Source organism: Chiloscyllium punctatum, chromosome 6, assembly GCF_047496795.1.
Source record: "Chiloscyllium punctatum isolate Juve2018m chromosome 6, sChiPun1.3, whole genome shotgun sequence".
In the NCBI taxonomy this organism is placed as follows: domain Eukaryota; kingdom Metazoa; phylum Chordata; class Chondrichthyes; order Orectolobiformes; family Hemiscylliidae; genus Chiloscyllium; species Chiloscyllium punctatum.
This window is the reverse complement of record NC_092744.1, coordinates 67,889,209-67,913,564: the sequence shown is the minus strand read 5'-3', so window position 1 is coordinate 67,913,564 and position 24,356 is coordinate 67,889,209. Positions and strand designations below refer to the sequence as shown.

The 24,356-nt window shown below is 41.0% G+C and overlaps 1 protein-coding gene across 2 annotated transcripts; it reads right to left on the bottom strand.

The window, feature by feature from the left end:
• Positions 1–267: 267 nt before the first annotated feature.
• On the bottom strand, positions 268–23,205 carry LOC140479053 (adiponectin-like). Of its 2 annotated transcripts, XM_072572863.1 has the most exons (4): positions 23,086–23,154; positions 17,863–17,915; positions 12,062–12,398; positions 268–1,375 (listed from the first exon to the last, which is right to left on the bottom strand). In XM_072572863.1, exons 3-4 carry the CDS (start codon positions 12,360–12,362, stop codon positions 855–857), a joined length of 822 nt encoding a protein of 273 aa, XP_072428964.1. In that variant the 5' UTR covers positions 12,363–12,398; positions 17,863–17,915; positions 23,086–23,154; the 3' UTR covers positions 268–854. The 2 variants fall into 2 exon arrangements, with proteins under 2 accessions (XP_072428964.1, XP_072428963.1); XM_072572862.1 differs by lacking the exon at positions 17,863–17,915 and having other exon boundaries at positions 23,086–23,205.
• Between the last annotated feature and the right edge of the window lie 1,151 nt (positions 23,206–24,356).

Here is a 24,356-nt window from a genome sequence, read left to right as displayed (position 1 = left end):
TGGAAGCCTTGGGGGTGGAGAGATAAACAGTAGAGGGTGAAGCTGGGGAGAAGGTAGTTGAGAGTGCAATTGGTGAATGGAGGAAGGGGTAAAGGTGATAGGTCAGAGAGACTGTGCAGAGTCTTCTGTTTAATGTTAAGCAAATTCCTTGTATCAAACAGCTGTAAACAAGGGAATATTATAAGTTTGCAAAACTATGTAGCAAAGTCATCTCCTGATCCATTGCAACTATTTATCAGGCACATGGAACATGAATAAAGTAGTGGATAACACAAACACAATTTTTTATTACAGTTCATTATTTCATAAAACTTCAAAGTGTTCACTGATCGTGACCAATTCAGTAAGTATTAAAATGAAATCCTGAGATAAATTCATAGTGTGAGACAGGGCCATCTTGAATATTTAATGTCTTTTAGTCATAGTTAACGTTACAACGATGTCTATTAATAGATGAAATACAGCTGCAGTTTCCATCTTTACTGTACATATATGTAATAATCCCTGACATGTGACCACCTTACAGTTCGTTACCACTTTTACTGTGCTAATGATACACAGCTCAAACCTCAGTTTGTAACATCATGCACAGAATTGACTGATTAAAAAACACATATTTAAATGTCTGATTTATTCAGTTATTCATTGACAATCTTATAGGGAAATATGAAAACTGTTTATAGAACATAATTATGGAGATTACTGATCCATAACAAGCAAATTGTTTAACTACTATTTGCTATCTGGTTAGTGTTTTCAGCTCGTAATTGGAAGAAATCATCATTCGTGACAAACCTAACATAATGTGTTTACAGGTTCTGATATGGGATTCAGAGTGTTGTGATAACAGTTATTTAATGCAAGTCTGGATACAGAAGGAATCCTGTAAACGTGGAATCATTATTGTTGTCAGCATAAATCCCATTAAATGTATTGTCTCCATAAACTTGTAACCACACTTCATCCCCCTCATCCAAATGTACTGCAACAGAACCTCCAGCTTGGTCTACATTATTATTCTGAAATTGATCATAAGTAAAAATTATAACCTTGTTGTTTTTGTACAGGCCAACCTTGACATCCTTAGTATAAACAGTAATGTGATATGAAAAGAAATACACCCCTGAATATGGACAGCTGAATTTGCCAGTCTCTTCGTTGTAGTGTTTTTGATCATTGTAAAAGATTTTGGAGAATTTGATGGGGATGTTTGGGACAGGATTTCTTGTGGTCAGTCCCACACTAAATGCTGAGCGGTAATAATAACCGCTGTCTCCCTTTTCTCCTTTGTGTCCTGGCAGGCCAGGAAGCCCCTGTTCTCCATCCACACCTGGTTCCCCAGGCTGGCCTTCATCGCCCTTTGGTCCTGGCAATCCTAAAACAAAAGAAAAAGTAAAATGAAGTCCACTATGCTCCACAATTTATGCAGTTGCATACTATTAATTTCAACTCCTTTTTAATTAAAGGTGATATGTTTTTACCAAATTACCAAGTGATTATGCAGCTCTACTTAATCTCTGCTACTTGATGGTTAGGTTGGGATATGGTTACGTTTTGACAAGAGTCTGTTAGTTATTCACCTAAGTGTTTGAGCTGATGTACGCTTTCATCTTCAGTGCACAGGTAATAATGTGGCAGGACCCCCATTATAGAATTTTCTTTCTATTGATGTCTGTGGAATTGGAGTAATAATTGATGAGTTCTACAATGAGAAGACTGTGAGGACTGCAAGTACTGGAGATCAGAGTCGAAAAGTGTGGTGCTGGAAAAGCACAGCTGGTCAGGCAGCATCTGAGGAGCAGGAGAGTTGATGTTTCGAGCATAAGCTCATCATCAGGAATTCCTGACAGGTTCTACAATGAACCAGCAATCCACTCTGTCTTGCAATGAGATGGAAATTTATCGTGCTAACAAACTCTCAACTCCTCTACATTTTTCCAGAAGCAGCAGCAGTGGGAGGAGATTCAGCGAGGATCAGGGGCCTGCTGGGAAGGTAAATTTAAAATTCTATAAACTTACCTCGTGAATAGTTCGAACGCTCGCTGAGCAGGAGCGGATACAGAACTGCTGAGTAAGTGAAGTAATATAATTGGGTGGTTGTGTTACCCAAAACACTACTTAGGTAGTGTTTCCCACCCATCCTGCTCCTCTAACGAAAGAGAAAATGTTCTGTGCACCAGATTGGTAAGGTAACTAGTTTCTTTTATTCTTTATTTTTCTACAGTCTCTTTGGGAATTTAGAATAGTGGGAGTGGCGGTTAGGGCAGTTGAATCTTCCTCCTGCAGAATGTGGGAGGCAAGGGTCACCACTGTTGACTTCTTCTGCGGGAATGCACCCAACTCCAGCTCCATGAACTGCATTCGGGAACTGGAGCTGGATGAACTTCGGATCATTTGGGAGGTGGAGGGGGTTATTGAGAGGAGTTACAGGGATACCTCAGGTACAAGAAAAAGGCAGTGGGTTAGTCAAGGGATGGAAAGGGAACCAACAGGCAGTGCAGGGAACCCCTGTGGCTGTTCCCCTCAATAACAAGTATACAGATTTGGATACTGTTGGGGGGTCGACTTACCGGAGTAAACCATGGGGTACAGGTCTCTGGCACAGTGTTAGTCAGAAGGGAAGGGGGAAGTGGAGCAGAGCATTAGTCACTGGGGACTGCATAGTTAGGAGGATAGATAAGAGGATCTGTGGGAACTAGAGAGACTCACGGTTGGTGTGTTGCTTCTCAAGTGCCAGGGTTCGTAATGTCTTGGATTGTGTTTTTGGGATTTTTGAGGGGTCGGGGGAACAGCTCCAAGTTGTGGTCCACATGGGTACTAACGACATAGATAGGAAGAGAGATGGGGATTTAAAGCAGAAATTCAGGGAGCTAGGATGGAAGCTTAGTGCTAGAACAAACAGAGTTGTTATCTCTGGTTTTTACCCATACCACAACATAGCGAGGTGAGGAATAGGGAGAGAGAAGAGTTGAACACGTGGCTACAGGGATGGTGCAGAAGGGAGGGTTTTGGATACCTGGATGACTGGGGCTGATTCTGAGGTAGGCGGGACTTGTACAAACAGGATGGTCTACACCTGAAACCAGAGGGGTACCAATATCCTTGAGTGGGGGAAGATTTGCTGATGCTATTCGGGAAGGTTTAAACTAATTCAGCAGGGGGATGGGAACCTAAATTGTAGTTCCATTGTCCAGAAGATTGAGAGTAGTAAGATCAGAAATAAGGTTGCGAGGTTTCAAGAAATCACCAGCAAGCAAGAAGGGGATTTGAAGTGAGTCACCTTCAATGCCAGGAGCATCCGGAATAAGGTGGGTAAACTTGCAGCATGGGTTGGCACCTGGGACTTTGATGTTGTGGCCATTTCGGAGACCGGGATAGAGCAGGGACAGAAATGATTGTTGCAGGTTGCAGGATTTAGATGTTTCAGTAAAAACAGAGAAGATAGTAAAACAGGGGGAGATGTGACATTGTTAGTCAAGGACAGTGTTACGGTTACAGAAAGGACATTTGAAGACTCATCTACTAAGGTAGTGTGGGCTGAGATTAGAAACAGAAAAGGAGAGGTCACCCTGTTGGGAGTTTTCTATAGGCCTTCAAACAGTTCCAGAGATGGAGAGGAAAGGATAGCAAAGATAATTCTGGATAGGAGCAAGAGTGACAGGGTAGTTGTAATGGGGGTCTTTAACTTTCCAAACACTGACTGGAAATACTATATTTCGAGTGCTTTAGATGGGTCAATTTTTGTGCAATATGCACAGGATAGTTTCCTGACACAGTATGTAGACATGCCAATAAGAGGCGAGGCCACATTGGATTTGGTACTGGGTAATGAACCCGGCCAGGTGTTAGATTTGGAGGTAGGTGAGCACTTTGGTGATAGTGACCACAATTCAGTTGTGTTTACTTCAGCGGTGAAAAGGGATAGGTATATAATGCAGGGCAAGAGTTATTGCTGGGGGAAAGGCAATTATGATGTGATTAGGCAAGATTTAGGATGCATAAGATAGGAAAGGAAACTGCAGGGGATGGGCACAATTGAAATGTGGACATTATTCAAGGAACAGGTACTACATGTCCTTGATAAGTAGGTATCTGTCAGGCAGGAAGAAAATGGTCGAGTGAGGGAGCTGTGGTTTACTAAAGAAGTTGAATCTCTTGTCAAGAGGAAAAAGGTGGCTTATGTTAGGGTGAGACGTGAAGGCTTAGTTAAGGCACTTGACAGTTGCAAGTTAGCCAGGAAAGACACAAAGAGGGGGTTAAGCTGGGGATATGAGAAGTCATTGGCAGGTAGAATCAAGAAAAACCCTAAGGCTTTCTATAGGTATATCAGGAATAAAAGAATGACAAGAGAAAGATTAGGGCCAATCAAGGATAGTAGTGGCAAGTTGTGCGAGAAGTCCAAGGAGATAGGGAAGAGCTAAATGAATATTTTTTGTCGGTTTTCACACTGGAAAAGGACAATCTTGTTGAGGAGAATACTGAGATACAGGCTACCACTAGATAAGATTGATGTTCACAAGGGGGAGGTGTTAGCAATTCTGGAAAGTGTGAAAATAGATCAGTCCCCTGGGCCAGTTTGGATTTATCCTAGGATTCTGTGGGAAGCCAGGGAGGATAATGCAGAGCCTTTGGCTTTGATCTTTATGTTGTCATTGTCTACAGGAATAGTGCCAGAAGACTGGTGGATAGCAAATGTTGTTCCCTTGTTCAAGAAGGGGAGTAGAAACAACCCTGGTAATTATAGACCAGTCAGCCTTACTTCGGTTGTGGGTAAAGTGTTGGAAAATTTATAAGCGATAGGATTTATGATCATCTAGAGAGGATTAAGTTGATTAGAGTTAGTCAACACGGTTTTGTGAAGGGTAGGTCGTGCCTCACAAACCTTATTGAGTTCTTTGAGATGGTAGATGAGGATAAAGTGGTTGATGTGGTGTATATGGATTTCAGTAAGGCGTTTGATAAGGTTCCCCACAGTAGGCTATTGCAGAGGCTTGGGATTGAGGGTGATTTAGTGTTTTGGATCAAAAGTTGGCTAGCTGAAAGAAGGCAGAGGGTGGTGGTTGATGGGAAATGTTTATCCTGGAATTCAGTTACTAAAGTTGTTCTGCAAGGATCTGTTTTGCGGCCACTGCTGTTTGTAATTTTTATAAATAACCTGGATGATGGCGTAGAAGGATAGGTTAGTAAATTTGCAGATGACGCTAAGGTTGGTTGAATTGTGGATAGTGCCGAAGGATGTTGCAAGTTACAGAGGGACATAGGTAAACTACAAAACTGGGTTGAGAGGTGGCAAATGGAGTTTAATGCTAGAAAGTGTGAGGTGATTCACTTTGGAAGGAGCAACAGAAATAAAGAGTACTGGGCTAAAGGTAAGATTCTTGGTAGTGTAGATGAGCAGAGAGATCTTGGTGTCCATGTACATAGATCCCTGAAATTTGCCACACAGTGTGTTAGCTCTTATTGGTGGAGGGATTGAGTTTCGGAGCCATGAGGTCATGTTGCAGCTGTACAAAACTCTGGTGCAGCCGCATTTGGAGTATTGCATATGGTTCTGGTCACTGCATTATAGGAAAGATGTGGAAGCTTTGGAAAAGGTTCAGAGGAGATTTACTAGAATGTTGCCTGGTATGGAGGGAAGGTCTTATGAGGAAGGGCTGAGGGACCTGAGGCTGTTTTTGTTAAAGAGAACAAAATTGAGACGTGACTTAACTAAGACATATAAGATAATCAGAGGGTTAGATAGGGTGGACTGTGAGAGCCTTTTTTCTTGGATGGTGATTGCTAGCATGAGGGTTGATAGCTTTAAATTGAGTGATTAGATTAGATTACTTACAGTGTGGAAACAGGCCCTTCAGCCCAACAAGTCCACACCGCCCCGCCAAAGCGCAACCCACCCATACCCCTACATCTACCCCTTACCTAACACTATGGGCAATTTTAGCATGGCCAAATCACCTGACCTGCACATCTTTGTGATGTGGGAGGAAACCGGAGCACCCGGAGGAAACCCACGCAGACACGGGGAGAACGTGCAAACTCCACACAGTCAGTCACCTGGGGCGGGAATTGAACCCAGGTCTCTGGCGCTGTGAGGCAGCAGTGCTAACCACTGTGCCACCGTGCCGCCCAAGTGGTAATAGATATAGGACTGATGTCAGAGGTGGTTTCTTTATTCAGAGAGTAGTAGGGGCGTGGAACGCACTGCCTACAACTGCATTAGACATGCCAACTTTAAGGGCATTTAAATGGTCATTGGATAAACATTTGGATGATAATTGAATAGTGTAGGATAGATGGGCTTCTGGTTGGATCCACAGTTTGGTGCAACATTGAGGGCCAAATGGCCTCTACTGCGCTGTAATCTTCTATCTTCTCTGTTCTAATGATGGGTGAGTAAGCCAAACCCATGGCCATAGATGTGCAATTTCCAAGAGGTGTTGCTGAACAGCAACTAGGAGGTCTGTTCTGGAATTAAGTGTATTTTCAGGTCTAGGTTACTGAAACAACTAGATGCTGTCCAAATAAGCTCAGCATAGACTATAAAAGAACTAGGCCTGGCACCTAATGGTCAGCAGTTCTCAGGGCTATGTTAGGCGATGCAATAATCTGGTGAGCCATGATAGTAAAAGTATGAGAATCTATTTAAGTTTTTTTGGAGTCAGCTGTTATAAGGAATCCAGTCACAACTGTACACCACTCTTATACATAGTATAACATCAAAAAGGATTTTTATGGAATGCAGAGGTGTCAGACGTAAAATCCTTTCATCACATTGTCTAGGAAAAGTAAACTTCTACCTGGAAAAGTTAATGAAGCAAATCACAACCAGCAGTTCAATTCAAAAACATGTTATAGACAAAACGTATTTACACAGATCTACTCTCATTATTTTAAATGGGAGAAGATAATTGTCATTGCAATGGATCAGACTCAAAAAGAGAGATTTATTGAAGTCACTGAGTTTTGATCTCCCGTAGGAAATTTCCATTCCCTTCTCCTCATACTTTGTCTTCCCTGCCCTTTCTCTCCTCACTTTCCTGCTTCCTCTTCCAATTCACCCCTTCCACCTTGCCCCTTCTCCCCTCCCTTCACCTTTCTTTTATGCCCTCCTCTCCATCCATCTCTGACTCACCCTGTTGCCCTCCCCTATTTCCCTTACCCCTTGCATGTCCCCTTTTTCCCCTTCTTCCCTCTCTTTCTCACTGCCTCCCATTCTTCCTCCTCTCCTCTTCTGCCACCATCCCCCTTCCTTCCTCTTCCACCTTCCAACTTCCTTCTCTCCTAGCCTGCTTGCCTCTGCACCTCTCCCCTCCACTTCTCCCCATCCCCTTTCTCCCCTCTTTCAGGGCATCTCTCCTCTCCTCTCCCTTCCATCTCCCCCTCCACTCATTTTCCCACTGCTCTCCCCTCTCTTTCTCCCACATGCACATTTCCAGATTAATGTGCATACATTGTTGACTGCGGTTGTGGGTATCAGCACATTCTGCCTAGTTTCTATTTGGCATCATGTCCAAGTGGATGGCTGGTGTCCAGCCACTGTGCTGTCCTGAAACAGTAAAGAGCTAATCATATTGAAGTATTCTCAAAGACATTACACATGGGAGTAAAATGCACTTTTCATTGTTGATATTTTGCAGAGTGAAATGAAGTTTGAACTATATACATATGATTAAAGTAATTAATTATTTTAAGAGTAAATGGGATTGCTATCATAATATGGAAGTTTGATATTCAACAAATATATAAATTAGATTTTTAGTGCCTCTGGGCTGCTCAGATGTAATTATGAATGCAATACACTATTAAAAGTCAAACTACACCACATTCAACAGGTTGTAACTTCTCCAAGGATTTTATTTTAACAGCAAGATTAACAGAATTAAAGGATTAGTGCTAATCAGTTTAGTGGATTTGGATTGATTGTTGACACGGGTCTTCAATTGGGCACCCTGTGGAAAAGTGTATGTCTAGACTTTGCTGTTTGACTTCACATGTGTGTTCCAAAAGTTACTGTTGATTTCAGAAAAGTAATGAAAATAAATATTGATTTTTGCTTTCATTACTGCTGTAAAACCTAGGTCTACATTACTTTTGTATAATGTGATAATTCTGAAGGGGTTAATGTTGATGTTACATTGGATCCACCCATTCTACTGTTGGTGGAGATGTGGAGTCCTATTTTGGCTTTGAGAAGACCATAAGACCATAAGACATAGGAGTGGAAGTAAAGCCATTTGGCCCATCGAATCCACTCCACCATTTAATCATGGCTGATAGGCATTTCAACGCCACTTTCCGGCACTCTCCCCATAGCCCTTAATTCCTTGTGAGATCAAGAAGTTATCAATCTCTGCCTTGAAGACATTTAACATTCCAGCTTCGACTGTGCTCCATGGCAATGAATTCCACAGGCCCACCACTCTCTGGGTGAAGAAATGTCTCCTCATTTCCGTTCTAAATTGACCCCCTCTAATTCTAAGGCAGTGCCCACAGGTTCTAGTCTCCCTCTCTGATGGAAACAATTTCCCAATGTCCACCCTTTCTAAGCCTTGCATTATCTTGTAAGTTTCTATTAGATCGCTTCTCAACCTCCTAAATTCAAATGAATACAATCCCAGGATCCTCAACCGTTCATCATATGTTAGGCCCATCATTCCAGGGATCATCCTGTGAATCTCCGCTGGACACGCTCTAGTGCCAGTATGTCCTTCCTGATGGGTGGGGCCCAAAATTAGACACAGTGTTCTAAATGGGGCCTTACTAGAGTTTATAAAGATTCAGAATCACATCACTGCTTTTATATTTCAACCTTCTTGAGATAAATGACAACATTACATTTGTTTTCTTAATCATGGACTCAACCTGCAAGTTAACCTTTAGAGAATCCTGGACTAGCACTCCCAGATCCCTTTGTACATTGGATTTATGAAATTTCTCACCATTTAGAAAATGGTCAATGCCTGTATTCTTTTTTCCAAAGTGCGAGACCTCACATTTGCTCACGTTGAATTTTATTAGCCATTTCCTGGACCACTCTCCTAAACTATCTAAATCTTTCTGCAGCCTCCCCACCTTCTCAGTACTACCTGCCTGTCCACTTAACTTTGTATCATTGGTGAACATCGGCAGAATGCTTCCAGTCCCTTCATCCAGATCATTAATACATAAAGTGAACGGCTGCAGCCCCAACACTGAACCCTGCGGGACACCGCTTGTCACTGGCTGCCATTCTGAAAAAAAACCTTTTATCCCAACTCTCTGCCTTCTGTCAGACAGCCAATCCTCAAACCATGCCAGTAGCTCACCTCGAACTGCCATGAGGCACCTTATCAAAAGCCTTTTGAATGTCTACATAGTTAATATCCATTGGGTTTCCCTGGTCTAACCTACTTGTTACCTCTTCAAAGAATTCTAACAGGTTTGTCAGGTATGACCTCCCTTTACTAAATCCATGCTGACTTCTTCTAACTGACCCTGCACTTCCAAGAATTTAGAAATCTCATCCTTAACATTGGATTCTAGAATTTTGCCAACAACTGAGGTTAGGCCAATCGGCCTATAATTTTCCATCTTTTGTTTTGATCTTTTCTTGAACAAGGGGGTTACAACAGTGATTTCCCAATCATCTGGAACTTTCCCTGACTCCAGTGATTTTTGAAAGATTACAACCAATGCCTTTGCTATTTCCTCAGCCACTTCTCTCAGAACTCTAGGATATAGCCCATCTGGGCCAGGATATTTATCAATTTTTAGACTTTTGAGCTTTTCTAGCAATTTCTCTTTTAAAATGGCTACTGTACTCAACTCTGCCCCTTGACTCTCCTTAATTGTTGGGATATTACTTCTGTCTTCCACTTTGAAGACTGATGCAAAGTACTTATTAAGTTCTTCAGCTATTTCCTTATCTCCTAGCACTAGCCTTCCTGCATCAATTTGGAGTGGCCCAATGTCTATGTTTCCCTCTCATTTGTTCCTTGTGTATTGAAAGAAACTTTTACTATCATTTCTAATATTACTGGTTAACCTATCTTCATTTTTGATTCTCTCCTTCCTTATTTTTCTCTTTGTTATCCTTTGTTTGTTTTTGTCGTCTTCCCAATCTTCTAATTTCCCAGTTCTCTTGGCCACTTTATAGGCTCTCTCTTTATCTTTGATACATTTCCTGACTTCCTTTGTCAGCCATGACTGTCTAATCTCCCCTAGATAATCTTTCTTTTCTTTGGAATGAACCTCTGCACTGTATACTCAATTACATCCAGAAACTCCTGCCATTGTTGCTCTACTGTCTTCCCTGCTAGGATCTGATTCCATTTGATTTTCATTATTTCCTCTCTCATGCCCGTGTAATTATCTTTATTTAAGTGGAACACCATTACATTCGATTTAGCCTTCTCTCTTTCAAACTGCAGACTGAACTCTACCAAATTATGATCGCTATCTCCTATGTCTTCCCTTACTTTAAGACCTTTTATAATGTCTAGCTCATTATATAGCACTGAGTCCAGAATAGCCTGCTCCCTTGTGGGCTCCATCATAAGCTGTTCTATAATGCCATCCTGTAAGTATTCCATGAATTCCCTTTCTTTGTATCCACCAGCAACATTATTCACCCAGGCAAAAGTGAGGTTTGCAGATGCTGGAGATTAGAGTCAAGATTAGAGTGGTGCTGGAAAAGCACAGCAGGTCAGGCAGCATCCTTTACTGATGAAGGGCTCCTGCCTGAAACATCGATTTTCCTGCTCCTCGGATGCAGCCTGACCTGCTGTGCTTTTCCAGCACTACTCTAATCTCAACATTATTCACCCAGTCCACCTGCATATTGAAGTCCCCCATGGTCACCGTGACCTTGCCTTTCTGACATGCCCTATCTATTTCCCAGTACATCTTGCACCCCTGGACCTGACCACTGTTCAGACGTCTGTACATAACTTCCATTATGGTTTTTTTGCCTTTGTGGTTCCTCACCTCCACCCACACAGACTCCGAATCATCTGAAGGAATACATGTGCATGTTCCAGCTTCTTAAGGAACTGGTAATTATGTCTGACCAAATGTAGTGGTAATTATTGCTATTATTCAATAAACATTATCCAAGAATAATGCCTCTTCTGCAAATGCTGTATAGTAATGTACCAATCACTAGGTAGGCCCAAGTCAAAGCAAGGAAAATTGATGACTGGTGGCACTGAACTATCTGAAGCAACCCAATACAGCATACTGGTACAAGTGGTAGATACTACACGGTGCCAATGGTGTTCATATGGGAAAATACCATAATAAATGCGTGTTCTTTCTTTCTGTCACCATTGACCTTTCCCCTTATTAGCCAATGGTTAGATATGCCACCTGTTGTGTTAATAAGCCACACAGGCAAATACAGCATTTAGAATAAATGTGATAGAAATGGGGATCTTTTGAGCAATGGGTGTAATCTTTAAGGAAAGTGGGTAGAAGGAACTAATGCAAGTATAATAGATGACTGTTGCAAAAGGGAGAGTGGTTATGATGCAATAGGGAGAAGTGTAGGGTGTGGAAAGTCAGAACTGAATCATATAAATTTGGGAGAGATATGGAAATTGGAAGGGTAATCAATCAAATCATTTAGATGATATAGATACCAATGACTAGCACCAACATAGTCATTACTGTGACAGAGAAAGTGCTGGATGTTCTGAATAAGACTGGGGCATGAAGGCTTAATTCACAGAGGATGAATTCCATCACTAAAGACTCATCAATAGGAAGCATGAAAATAATCCATTGGGGTAGCCCACATTACCCACTCAGTGACTTACATGTCTGTTACATTGAAGGAGCAAACTTCTAACTTGGCACTGCAGAAGTGGTAAGATCAAGCCACACTCTGTGCAATTAATTCAAAGACCAAAATGTACAGATTTCAAGATTAAATGGCACTACAATACAAATGCAAAATAATTCTCAGTGCAAAACCCGAAACAGAATAAAATAATTCTGATCAGTTTTTCAAATGTTTTTGCAATGCCGATTTCCAGTTATGTCAACAGGTGATTAAAATCCATTTTGAAGTATTGCATTTTACCTGTTTCCCCTTTTTCTCCTTTTGCACCATCACGACCATCTCTGCCTGGTTTACCAGGAAAGCCATTATGTCCAGGACTGCCAGGTATTCCTGCCATCCAGTTTGGGCAGCCATGAATTACTTTGGGGGATTCTTGTGGAGTGGTTTCTGGAGCTTCAGGTTCGTTTATATCAGTGATAGGTTCAACTTCGCTTGCATCAGTGATAAGTTCAGCTTCGGTGTCATCCGGTACCACAGTTGTTTCATCAAAGTGCCCTAGCCCAACCAAAGCCACCAGCCAGAAGAGTTGTTTAAATAACATTTTCACTGTGAATGATGAAGCTCTGATCCAAGTTACCTACAGAAGATACATAAACACTTAATGTAATGATTTGGAGATGCCGGTGTTGGACTGGGATGTACAAAGTTAAAAATCACACAACACCAGGTCATTACACGTGGGGACACCTCCCACCTTGTACATGGCAGGTACTCATGTGACTCAGCCAACGTTGTCTATCTTATACGTTGCAGGCAAGGATGCCCAGAGGCATGGTACATTGGGGAAACCGAGCAAAGGCTACGACAACGGATGAATGGACATCGCACAACAATCAACAGACAGGAGGGTTCCCTCCCAGTTGGGGAACACTTCAGTGGTCCAGGACATTCAGCCTCGGACCTTCAGGTGACCATCCTCCAAGGTGGATTTCAGGACAGGCAGCAGAGGAAAATGGCCGAGTAGAGGCTGATAGCTAAGTTCCGTACCCATAGGGAGGGCCTCAACCGGGACCTTGGGTTCATGTCACATTACAGGTGATCACCATTACACTATACACACACACAGATATTCCTACACACACACACTCTCACATACACACAGACACAGGTACACGCAGACCCGCACACAGACACCCACACACACCCTTACAGACACACACACTCCTGCACTCACACATGCACCCCCTCACAGACTTAAGACACTCTGCACTCACTACACACACACACACACACACACTTTCTCACACTCACAACCCCCAACCCAGACAGACACACACACACACAGACAGACAAAGACCCACATGCACACATATATTTTGCGGGGTGAATTTGTACTTGCAGAGTTACATTGCACTTTGCTCAAAAACTGCATACATTCATGTAGAACTCTGAGCTCAAAAATTGCATGAATTTATGTAAAACTCTGTTATCTCACTTTTTAGATTAGATTCAATTTAAACATAAGGTCATAGACAGAGAACACAGGGGGCTAACACCTTCAACGTATTGTCTAGCTATCACCATTGTTAACAGCTAACCCGAGAATGCAACTTTTTTTAAAAAAAGGTTTTTTGATTTACACATGAAAGAAGTGAAACTATCACTGTATTCTAACAGATGAAAAGCTTAACAGACAATCGATTCTTCAATGTATAATTTCAGTTACATCACACTGTAAATTTTTGCTATAAATTCTGTGTTATGATTGAGCCCTCCACAATCATCTGATGAAGGACCGTCGCTCCGAAAGCTAGTGTGCTTCCTATTAAACCTGTTGGACTATAACCTGGTTTTGTGTGATTTTTCACTTAATGTAAGTTATTGACATTCTCGGTAATAGAACACACTGTCTTGAAGGAAGCTATAAAGAAAGATATAAAAAATGCTGATTTGCAAAGAAGATTTACATCACAGTCAGTCTGCAAAATCTTTTCTAGAATCAACAAACAACAAAGCAGCCGGTCAGGCAGTACATTCCAAATCCTGTGCATTTGTTGCATAAAAAAGAAATTCCTCATGCCATCTTTAGTTCTTTTGCCAATCACCATAAATCACTACTCTCTGATTGTTGGCACTTCATGCATTGGAAACAGGTTGTTCCTTTTTACTCTTTGTAAACTCTTTATGATTTTAAACACCTCTTCTAAAGCTTGTCTGTTCTCAAAAGACAAACCCAATTTCTCCAGCTTATCCATGTAACTGCAATCTCTCATCCCTAAGACATTCTGGCACAGGTCATTCTGCTATAACGCACATTTTGTCAATGGGAATTTGTTGTGATGTGATTGATGCATTACCGATGCTGTTTCTAAAGTACAAACTTTTAAAACATGTGTTGGCTGTAACATGGTTACATCGCCAACACTTTAAGTGCTGTTTCTAAAGCATGATTTTTATAATATAGAGTTGCATAAGAATGCAACCATTGTGTTATAGAAGAGCTGTCTGTACGTCCATCTCTTCTGTATCCTCTCCAATGCCTTCTTGTCCTTCCTAGTGTGTGACCTTCAGAATTGGAGTTCTTTTTAATGGATGAGCTACTAGCTAGCCTGTTCTTGCAGGCAGCGGGAGAAGGAGATTGAGCTGTCTGCATCCTCACTCCCTGCCGTCATTTTCCTGTTCAAGGCTATGAAGGAATATGAAAATACAAATGAAATGACTGCATGCAAATTAGTGTTTTTGCTGACTTGACAATAATGTTAAAGACAAAAATACTGCAGATGTTAAAATCCAAAGTAGACAACAGGAGGCTGAAGGAACACAGCAAGCCTGCCAATATCAGAAGGTGGAGAAGTCTCCCTGAAGGGTTATACCTGAAACGTCGACTTCTCCACCTCCTGATGCTACCTGGCTTGCTGTGTTCATCCAGCCAACTGCTTGTCTGTCTTGACAATAATGACCACATCTGAAACTTAAATTTATTAAATGTGAAGTGCTTTGATTCATTGTAAAAAGCATGACACAAATGCAATTTGTTTTTAATAGAGTACCTATGAAAAATACTACAGCAAATTAGATTCACCTTTTGGATATTAAGTGATCTGGGAACAGTGCAAGACTAAAGAAAGTCTGGTACAGGCTGTCTTAGTGCTTGTATTCTGTGAAGTGTAAATGAACTAGATCTATCCCCATTGCGTTACTGAAAACTTGACAATTTTATATATGTTTGCACAGTTGGATGCAAAGCTACTTCAGGCAGTTGTACAGCAATCCATTGATTACTCACACAACTTTCTACTGGAAGGATAGTTGAAGAGTTTAGAGCACTAGGTGTGAGTGACAGTAGAAGATTCAAAGAAACAAATGTTAACTTTGGATTTCTCCAATTACATTCAAATGGGTCATCTTTTCACATAGAAGGTAGAAATCTAATTGTAAAGGTAATGCTCAGAGATTTAATTTCAGCAATTCCTTTTATATTTATTATTGCCAATGAACATTGCTCCTTTTTTCATTCAGTGAGTCAAATTATGTGGATTATTCTTGCTAAATTAATGTTGATTGGTCCTGTTTAACTGAAATGGTTAAATGTCTTTAAGGATGTACATTTTGATTGAAGACAAATATTGCGGATGCTGAAAATTTGACAAAAGCATAGAGAATGCTGGAGAAACTCAGTACTGGCAGCATCTGTAGTTAATGTTTCAAGTTTGATATGATTATTCTTCAGAACAGACTTTCTTTTAGAACTGAAAATGTTAACTCGGTTTCTCTCTCCACAGATACTGCAGACTTGCTGAATTTTTCCAGCATTCTTTGTGCTTGCTACATTATTAGTGAATTGGCAATGGGACTGTTTATAATTCAGAAACAAGAAGTAGAGACATAGGATTGGAAGATGCCATTCAATCTGTTGTGCATGGTATGTCACTCAGTTAGATCATGGCTGATCATTCCTCAGTGCAATATTCCCAGACTGTCTCCATACCTCTTGATGACATCTGTGAACAGAAACCTAACAATCTCTGTCTTGAACCAGCTCAGTGATTGAGCTTCCACAACCCTCTGGGGTAGAGAATATCGAAGAATTGAGACCCTCTGAGTGAAAAAGATTTCTCCTCCTCTCCGCCTTCAATGGCTTATCCTTATTCCAAGATCATATCCCCTGGATCAACACCACTCAGTTAGGGAAACATTCAATCTACATCCGCCCTCGAATACATTTATAAGAATTTTGTAAATTTCAATGAGATCATTTTTCATTCTTCACAACTGTAAAGTTGTGAATTCATTAAAGTTTAGAAGGTTGAGGGGTGATCTAATAGAAACTTACAAGGTAATGCATAGCTTAGAAAGGTTGGATGCTGGGAAGTTGTTTCAGTTAGGTGGGGAGACCAGGACCCGTGGGGCATAGCCTTAGAATTATAGGGGTCAATTTAGAATGGAAATGAGGAGATATTTCTTCAGCCAGGGAGTGGCGGGCCTGTAGAATTCATTGCCATGGAGTGCAGTGGAGGCCGGGACGTTAAATGTCTTCAAGGCAGAGATTGATAAATTCTTGATCTCATAAGGAATTAAGGGCTACAGGGAGAGTGCGGGTAAGTGGAGTTGAAATGCCCATCAACAATGACTAAATGGCAGAGTGGACTCGATGGACCGAATGGCCTTACTTGTACTCCTATGTCTTATGGTCTTATGGAGTAGAGACCTAATCTCCTCAATGTATCCTCAGACGTCAGTAAGTCCAATGAGTCCAAGACCCAGGTTACTTTACCTTTACATTTAGGAGGCTAACAGGTTTAATTTCTGACTCGAGAAGTTCACAAATTTTTGACTATTTTATATTCAGGCAAATATTTATTACTGTATCAGTGGTAAACTATGGAATTGTCCTACTTTATTAAAACAAAACAGAACAGAGAAGACTAATTGACTGGTTGATGTGAGAATGTTTCATAAAGTCTATAAGATATACAGTGGAATGAGTGAGGTGGAATTTTCCTCTGAAGGCCAGTGGAGCTCCTATTGGGATTCTGATGGGCAGTTGTGGAAAATCGTTCGAAAAATTTCTGCTCATTTTCACCCTGGTTAAATGTTCTAACTAAATTAATGTGCCATTATGTGTCAATAGTGTGAGCAAGTGATTTATGCGTCACACTTTCTGTCACTTGTACTGCCAAGCATAAAGATTGATTATACGAAACACAAAATTAATAAAGCACTTTGTCATATATAGTAGGGAACCAAAATTGGTGGATGTAAAGTCAATATGTTAAAAATCTATAACAGGATACCAGTGACATTGCTAGAGCAAACAGTTACCAATCAAAAGGTAATTGTTCAATGACAAAGGGACAATTGAATTCCACTTCCCTGTCAACATGCCACACTAAAGTTCAGTGCCCCTTCTTAAGTTCCTGTATGACAGAAAGTTGATTTTGCATTCACAAGGCTTCCTCCATTGCTGGAAGATGCTACACTGGGGGCCCATCTAAAGCATTTTATTAAGAACTATTCAGGGTAATCCTTTAGGATCATCAGTAGGTTGGACAGCTACTTGAAGTCCCACCTTACTGCACACAAGGGAAAATTGGCACTGAAGAGGAAATTCCCAGCCTATAGTCTACAGTACCATAACTGCCTCAAGCTTAGGAGGTGACTCTTAGACCATTGACTAAATAAAATCACCATAGTCCTACTGGACCACAGGGCTGCTGCTCTTTTATTAGAGAGAGACAACTGGTGATGGTATAGAAGAGGAACATTCTATTGAATTGCATACACGTATCATTACCAGTTCATCAACAGGAGATCAATTGAGGAAGTCTGGACCGGATACACAGTATCAGAAGTTAGTGGCCACACATTTTAAAGTTTAAAGATTTTGGTATCACCTATAGCTCACTTTGCACTTTCGGATCTGTTTCCATGCTGTATGACATAGTCAGAAGGCTGTGCGTTCAAGTTGCAGTGCAGGGTATGAGCTCAACAGAGCAGTATTGAGGGAGTGCTGCACTGAATAAGAGGCTGTCGTTCACAATCACCACACTAAACAGAGGTCCATGCTGCCCTCTCAGATTGACATAAAGTTCTTGTGCTACCGTTTTGAAGAACAGGTGAGTTATTCCAAGTGCCCTGGTCAATATTTATCTCTCTGTTGGCAACACAAAAACATGATCTTACCGTATTGTATGCAAATTGACTGCCACATTTCTGATCTAGCAACAGAAACTACACGGCTGAAGTACTTCATTAGCTATATATTGTGCTTTGAAATTCTCGGAATTCATGAAAGTTACAATATAAATGCAAATCTTGCCTCTTTTACATAGGAAAAGACGTGTTCTGAAACTATCATCAGAAAATAATTCAATAGAAAACAAAACAGAGGTGGAGGATTATTAAAATCTGCTGAGGGAGCTTTAATTGAACACTAAATAAAACAAACAAAGGCTTGTGGTAATGTAGCAGGTTCTCATAACTGTTTAAAATATCTCTTGATATGCAATAAGGATAATTTTAACACCAGAAAATGGGTGTGTTTGTGGTGAAAAATCAGAAACAAGTAACCTAACCCCTCCAGTCCATCCCCTCCTGCTTGAAGAGAGCTGAGATGTGGGAAACTGATCAATCCATATCTGGAGTCAATTTAATCAATAAAACCTTTGAATGATGCTGCACATTGTGACAATGCTATTCCCTTAACGAGGTTATGTTGTTGTTGGATATTTTTCAGAGGGGTCAGAAAGGTAACGGTTCCAATATATCTGGAACTATCTACTTGAGAAAGCTTTCAAGTGTTTTTTTTAAAACACATGTACAATGAAAGGGAAGTGACCAGTTCCCCCAGTTCAGGGTTGGGTTTGGTTTGGTTTGGTTTTAGCAAGCTGTTTTTTTAAATAGCTGCTGGTTAAGTCTTAGCTGGGAACCCAGAAAAGCTGCTGGGGACCCAAAGAAGCAGTTCCATGCTGATCCTGTCTCTCTCTCCTGACATCTCTCCTATAAAAACCTGTGTTTGTTTTTACCCTTTTTTTTGCTGGGGGGTGGGGGGTGGGGGGTGGGGCGGAGGTGTTTGGGGATGTTTAAGTATTTGGAACAGCATCATTAAGTTGCAATAGAGTCTTTTGGGTTTTCCGATAAGTAATGTTATTCTACATTCTGTTTTTGTTTTGTTCTTGTATAAACAAATTCTATTTTGTTGTTGAAAACTGAGTGATTGGGCCAACTGCATCACTTATGGAATATTCACTTACGCCTGCTTAAAATAAGTAGAAAAGTTAGGATCTGGGATACCTTGAAATGTTTTGAGGAGGTATGGCCTGGTCCATAACAATGTCTTCCTTTGGCTGTATCTTTTTAACTACTAGCCCAGTTTCCCAAGGCTCAGGAAACCTATCATATTCAAGAAGGGCTAAATTCATTAGCTAAATGCCTTTGTAGCACAGTTTGTACACCAGGAGAAACAGAAGTGTTTCCTCAGGGGTCAGTAGAACAAAAACATTGAACACCACCTACACTTTCACAATCCTCCATCTCACCGTGATCACTCAATCTCTTATTGCTGCCCCTCTCCCTTTCCCCAGACTCCTGGTAAACACTGATTCTGCCCCACCACGATCACTAATGCCCTTCTTCCACAATACCACCATGATCATCAATTCTACTCCCCTCTCTCCCAGCCTCCAAGCCTCCAGTGAATCTCTCTGCTACCTCATAAATCTCCAGCCATCGTATTCAATGCTGAACCACCCTTAAACATGTTGTATTCACCCTTGCCTCCCCGATAGCTACAATGGTGACTCAAAACTCCAAACCCTAACTGATTCATAACGTGAACGTTTCCGGAGAAAATCTGTTCGCATTTGGGCAGTGAATCTGAAAAAAAGGACATCCGTGGGGTGAAATCTCCACGGCATCTGGGAAATCCATCCTTCGCGGATTTGTTACAATGCAGAAGGAGATCATTCAGCCCATCGTGACTGCACCAGCTCTTTGAATGAGCATTGTGACTTGATTCCATGTTCCTGCTTCCTCCACATAACCCTTCGTATGGCTCTATGTAAATCGTCATCTAACAGCCTCTTGAATTCCTTGCTTAAATCTGCCTCCATCATGTTTCCAAGCAGTGCATTCTAATTACACACTGTGTGAAAAACTAATTTTCCCACATTGTTTTTGCTTCTTTTGCATACTATTTTCAGTCCACGCCTTCTCATTCTCTATCTTCTGGTGAGTGGAGCCATTGGGTTTAACCTCTCACACTATTCCAAAACCCACCTTGGTAAATATCAGGACTGTTTTAATTGTACTGATTGGTTATTCTGTAAGGAAATAGAGTTAGTATTTTACATACTGCAATCAATTAAACTGTCATTGTCATTGCCCCTAGTTGTGGTAGGAGTGTTGCTTCAATCTCAAAGTGAACTTGCTGCTCTGATTTGTATGCTGTCATGGAATTGTTACATTGATTCATTAATGTTACATTGATTAGATTAATGTTATATCAAAAGAATGGGCTTTCAACACTGCATCAATATTGATAATTTTCTCAATCTAAGTGGTGATTAAAACTCCTGATTGAGGACTTGAAGTCACAACTCCTAGTTCAGGAGGCAAGCCGACACTGTCCCGAATCCATTGAGGATGGTTTAATCCGTTGTGCCAGTGTCATTGCCAAGTCGGAGCAAGGAAGAATGTAAAATTGCTGCCAACAATGTGGAGCAGAGGACGGAATGTAGATAAAGATAGAGGGGCCCTTGGGAAGATTGCTTAAACGAAAAGTTGAATGCCAGGCACTACAGCTAATAGTCGTATTTAATCTTTGTATCAGCATTAACACAACTAATAATATGGAGTAATATCAGAAGGCCACCTGTTTATAAAAACTACCAGAAATCCAACGGTAAATGAACTCCACCAACTTTTGTTCTAATAAAATTCCAGCAATAGATTAAACTCCGATTTTTAAAAGTATATATAAACATATATTCACACATGGGCATTACTGGGGCTGGGCCAACACTTATTGCCAGCCCTAGTTACCCTTGAGAAGGTGGTGGTCAGTTGCTGCCTTGAGCCGCTGCAGTATCTGCGCTATGGATTGACCCACAATGCGCATTAGGGAGGGAATTCCAGGATCTTAACTCAGCGGCAGTGAAAGAACAACGATACATTTCCAAGTCAGGATGGTGAGTGGCTTGAAGGGGAATTGGCTGGTGGTGGCACTCCCATGTGTGACATGAAGAGAACAGGGCATATGGTGTTGCATCCCTCCTACCAAAGTCACCTGGTATTATGAAGCCAGAGTAATTTTACTTTTGGGAGCTCGTTCACATGCTCCTAGCCAGTAACCTGCTCAGAGCCAGCAGGACCTAGCAGCTGGTTGTAATGTTGCAAGGCAAGAAAACAGTGGTTAAAATGCAGTCCCTGGTACTCAGACAAATCAAGGGTGGGGTTAGTGGACCTCTCCCTTCTCAGGCTCATGGTTAGGATTGCAATCAGGTCCAGTTGATTTAATCTAAGCCTGCAATGCTAACGTTAAAGAAGAATCAGGTTAATAACTGCTGGGTGCCCTTCTCACATGATCAGTAAAGCTGAAGGCATGAGCGAGAGTTTGCTATCACAAAATAATCCCCCAGTGCCCAGACTCAATGTGCATCTTGAGCCCCTAGAAGAGAACAGTAGGATTGGGCACTGTGAGCAGATCGGCAATCTACCTGGCATTGGAAGTATAGTGATCCACTGGCACCAAGAGTGTGTGACAATATTCCTGGCACTGGGAATGTGGTGGCAATCTTCTTGGCAGCGGCCAGGACCCTTATCCCATTGAGGATAGTTAACTGTCTGGACCAGCAGCTCTACAAACTCAGCAACAAAACCAATAGTGGTGGCCACTGTTGATGCTGCAGGCAGAAGGACAGGGTACCTCCACATTGAGGCTCCAGTGTTTGGGTAGGTAACACCGCTCAGGGGTGACATCAGAGCAGGAGAACTGCAGAGGAGGCTGTTGCTCCCAAGGGCTTCCTTTCTTGAGACATAGAACCTTTATATACTCAGCTTTCTTCCCCCACCCTAGGAAGCAACCAGCAGGCCAAATCCATGTAGCTAGGGGCCTCTCCACAGAGTAAGGCAATGTGCCACTGCTGGCAAAATACCAGTGATTTGGGATAAATGGCTGTGGCTTGACCTTTAAATTATGTTAATTGGCTGCCCTGCCTTGAGCGAGTGGAAATCCCCCACTGTTGCCATTTATGCTTTTGGAAATATATTGTGGCAGAGTAAATAGGATAAGTTTCCTTTCCAAGTCCTTGTGCAGCCATTTTCCAACCACTCCTGCATCCTACTCCATCTCCAGTGGACTGGCAAAATCCCAAGAGTGAATTTAACTGCCTATCCTGTGGCTGCTGGGTAAACTGTGCAAAAATCTCTGATCAGTTGACATTGCCTACATTACATTCTTCTCGCAAACATTTCAGCTTTTAATTAAATTTAATATTTGTGTCAGAAGATATGCATGTGATGTAAACTGTCCAGACATCAGTTTTCCAAATGCAAAGCTTCTTTCACTAGTTGGAAATCAATTCCATTTGATCTCCCTCTGCATTAATGAAAGTGTAAGGTTACCCTGGGTGATTCCCAAGCTGAATAACCTCTCAGCTATTCTGGCTACATTCTCTTACTGTACAATCAACCTTAAGAAGTAGCAAGTATCAACCAATCCCAAAATATTAATACATTGCAAACAGTACTGGCAGATCTCTTACATGTCTTCATTTTGCACTTTTTCTCTCAATTAAAGTGTTCAAATTCTTCTCACAAGTGAATCTTGCAGACATCGACCGTTCCTTGTGTAATTGAATCTTGACTAATAATAGACAAATGCTACTGAAGTGAATACTTTAGTCCAGAATATGTATTAACAATTAGCCAACCTCCAATTAACTCAAACATTGATGTTACATTTACTTTAATTTAACAGTGTGTAATAAACTTTCCACAGATATTTCAACAGATGTGACGCAATGACACAGATTACCAATTGTGCCTTTCTTATTGATGAAATTGTCTGACAAATTGACAGTGCAGAATTATAATGTTTGAAATTTATCAAAGATAAATTTTGCAATGTTTTACAGATATATTATTCTATACAGTGTATAAAAGGTGCAAGGTTAACTAACATATCTGTGAATGCTGTAGATTATAATAATTTCAATAACCATGCAGAACAAGTATTACAATATCAATCAATTTTTCTCATGGAAACACAAAACATTTTCCCAGGATAGAGACATTTAAAAAATGCCATAAAAGCTGAATGTTACCCGTAAGTTCACGTTGTCCTTTCCTTTCCTTTCACTCGGAGTTGACTCCTTGCAATGTATTCAAGGCTGACGTTACATGATCTGGCTGCCCTAGTGCTTCTCCACATGGAATTGTCTGTCACTCTGAACTAAGATCCTATTTGGCAGCTGATAATTTGATCACTATTAATTGTGTCTCTTTTTTTAATAGGCAGAAGGCCTGAGAAAGCTGGAAAAGTATTTAAAATACATCATCTAGAATACTCTTAAAAACTTGTTTTCCAAATTGTTTGCAAATTGGACAGAATGAAGTTCACTCGAGTAATGTTTTGTAAATCAACTGCACAGCAGCTTTTGACTTTAAAAGCATTATAGAAAATAATGTATTGCTGTGAATATTTTGATTGTACTGCAAGTTTAATATTTGTGAATGTTAAGGTTTTTGGAGCAAGAACATCACTAATAAACCCAACCTTTTACCATTATTGGTTGTTACAGTGCCTGACACATTACACAACTATATTTAGATATGAGATCTTAAAATTATATTTATATCTACCACATAAGGTCGAACCAGCTCAGAGATGGAGGTTCTACAGCTGAGAAATAAAAATAGGACTCTCTGCGGAACAGAAGCATGGCTTATTTATAAAGATTGATTTCAGCTCTGTTCAAATTCTTAAAAAGTTTGTTTTTTGTAGGCATATTTTTGTAGATTGGTTCATATTATGTATTGTGATTGGAAGATATCTATTTCCTGTTATTAGCAAGGACAGAAGAGAGAGGGTGAGGGGAGAGGGTGAAGGTTTGCTCAATACAGAGGCAGAGACAGTATCAGAACTCACATTTGAAAGGTGATAATTTCTTGAGAAAATATTGGAAGCTTTAGAAATAATTCAACACTTTTATTCAGGAAAGTACTGAATCAAAGAGCAGGGACTGTGTGGCCAGTTTGCCTAACAATTGTTATTTGCTGGAATCCATCATTAAGGAGGTAATAACAAGACATTTAGAAAATTACAAAATAATCAGTCAGAGCATTTAAAAAATAAATTTGGGGAGGTTGGTGTCTCTGGCTGAGCCAGTATTTATTGCTCATCCAGAAGATGGGAGGGGCAGAGCTGCCTTCTGAACCACTACAGTCCATCTGGTGTAGGTAGAACCATAATGCCGTTAGGGAGGAAGTTCTGGGATTTGAACCAGCAACACTGAAGGGATATGATGAGTGAGTGCCTCAGAAATGAACTTGTAGGTGATGGTGTTTCCATGTACCTGCTGGCCTTGTCCTTTCA

What these genes read in the sequence shown, in the direction of transcription:
- LOC140479053 (XM_072572862.1), bottom strand. Translation starts at nt 12,362, where the DNA reads ATGTTATTTAAACAACTCTTCTGGCTGGTGGCTTTGGTTGGGCTAGGG. An exon ending in AGGAGAAAAAGGGGAAACAG is followed by an intron (nt 1,376 to 12,061) that starts GTAAAATGCAAT and finishes CTTTTGTTTTAG; the next exon opens with GATTGCCAGGACCAAAGGGC.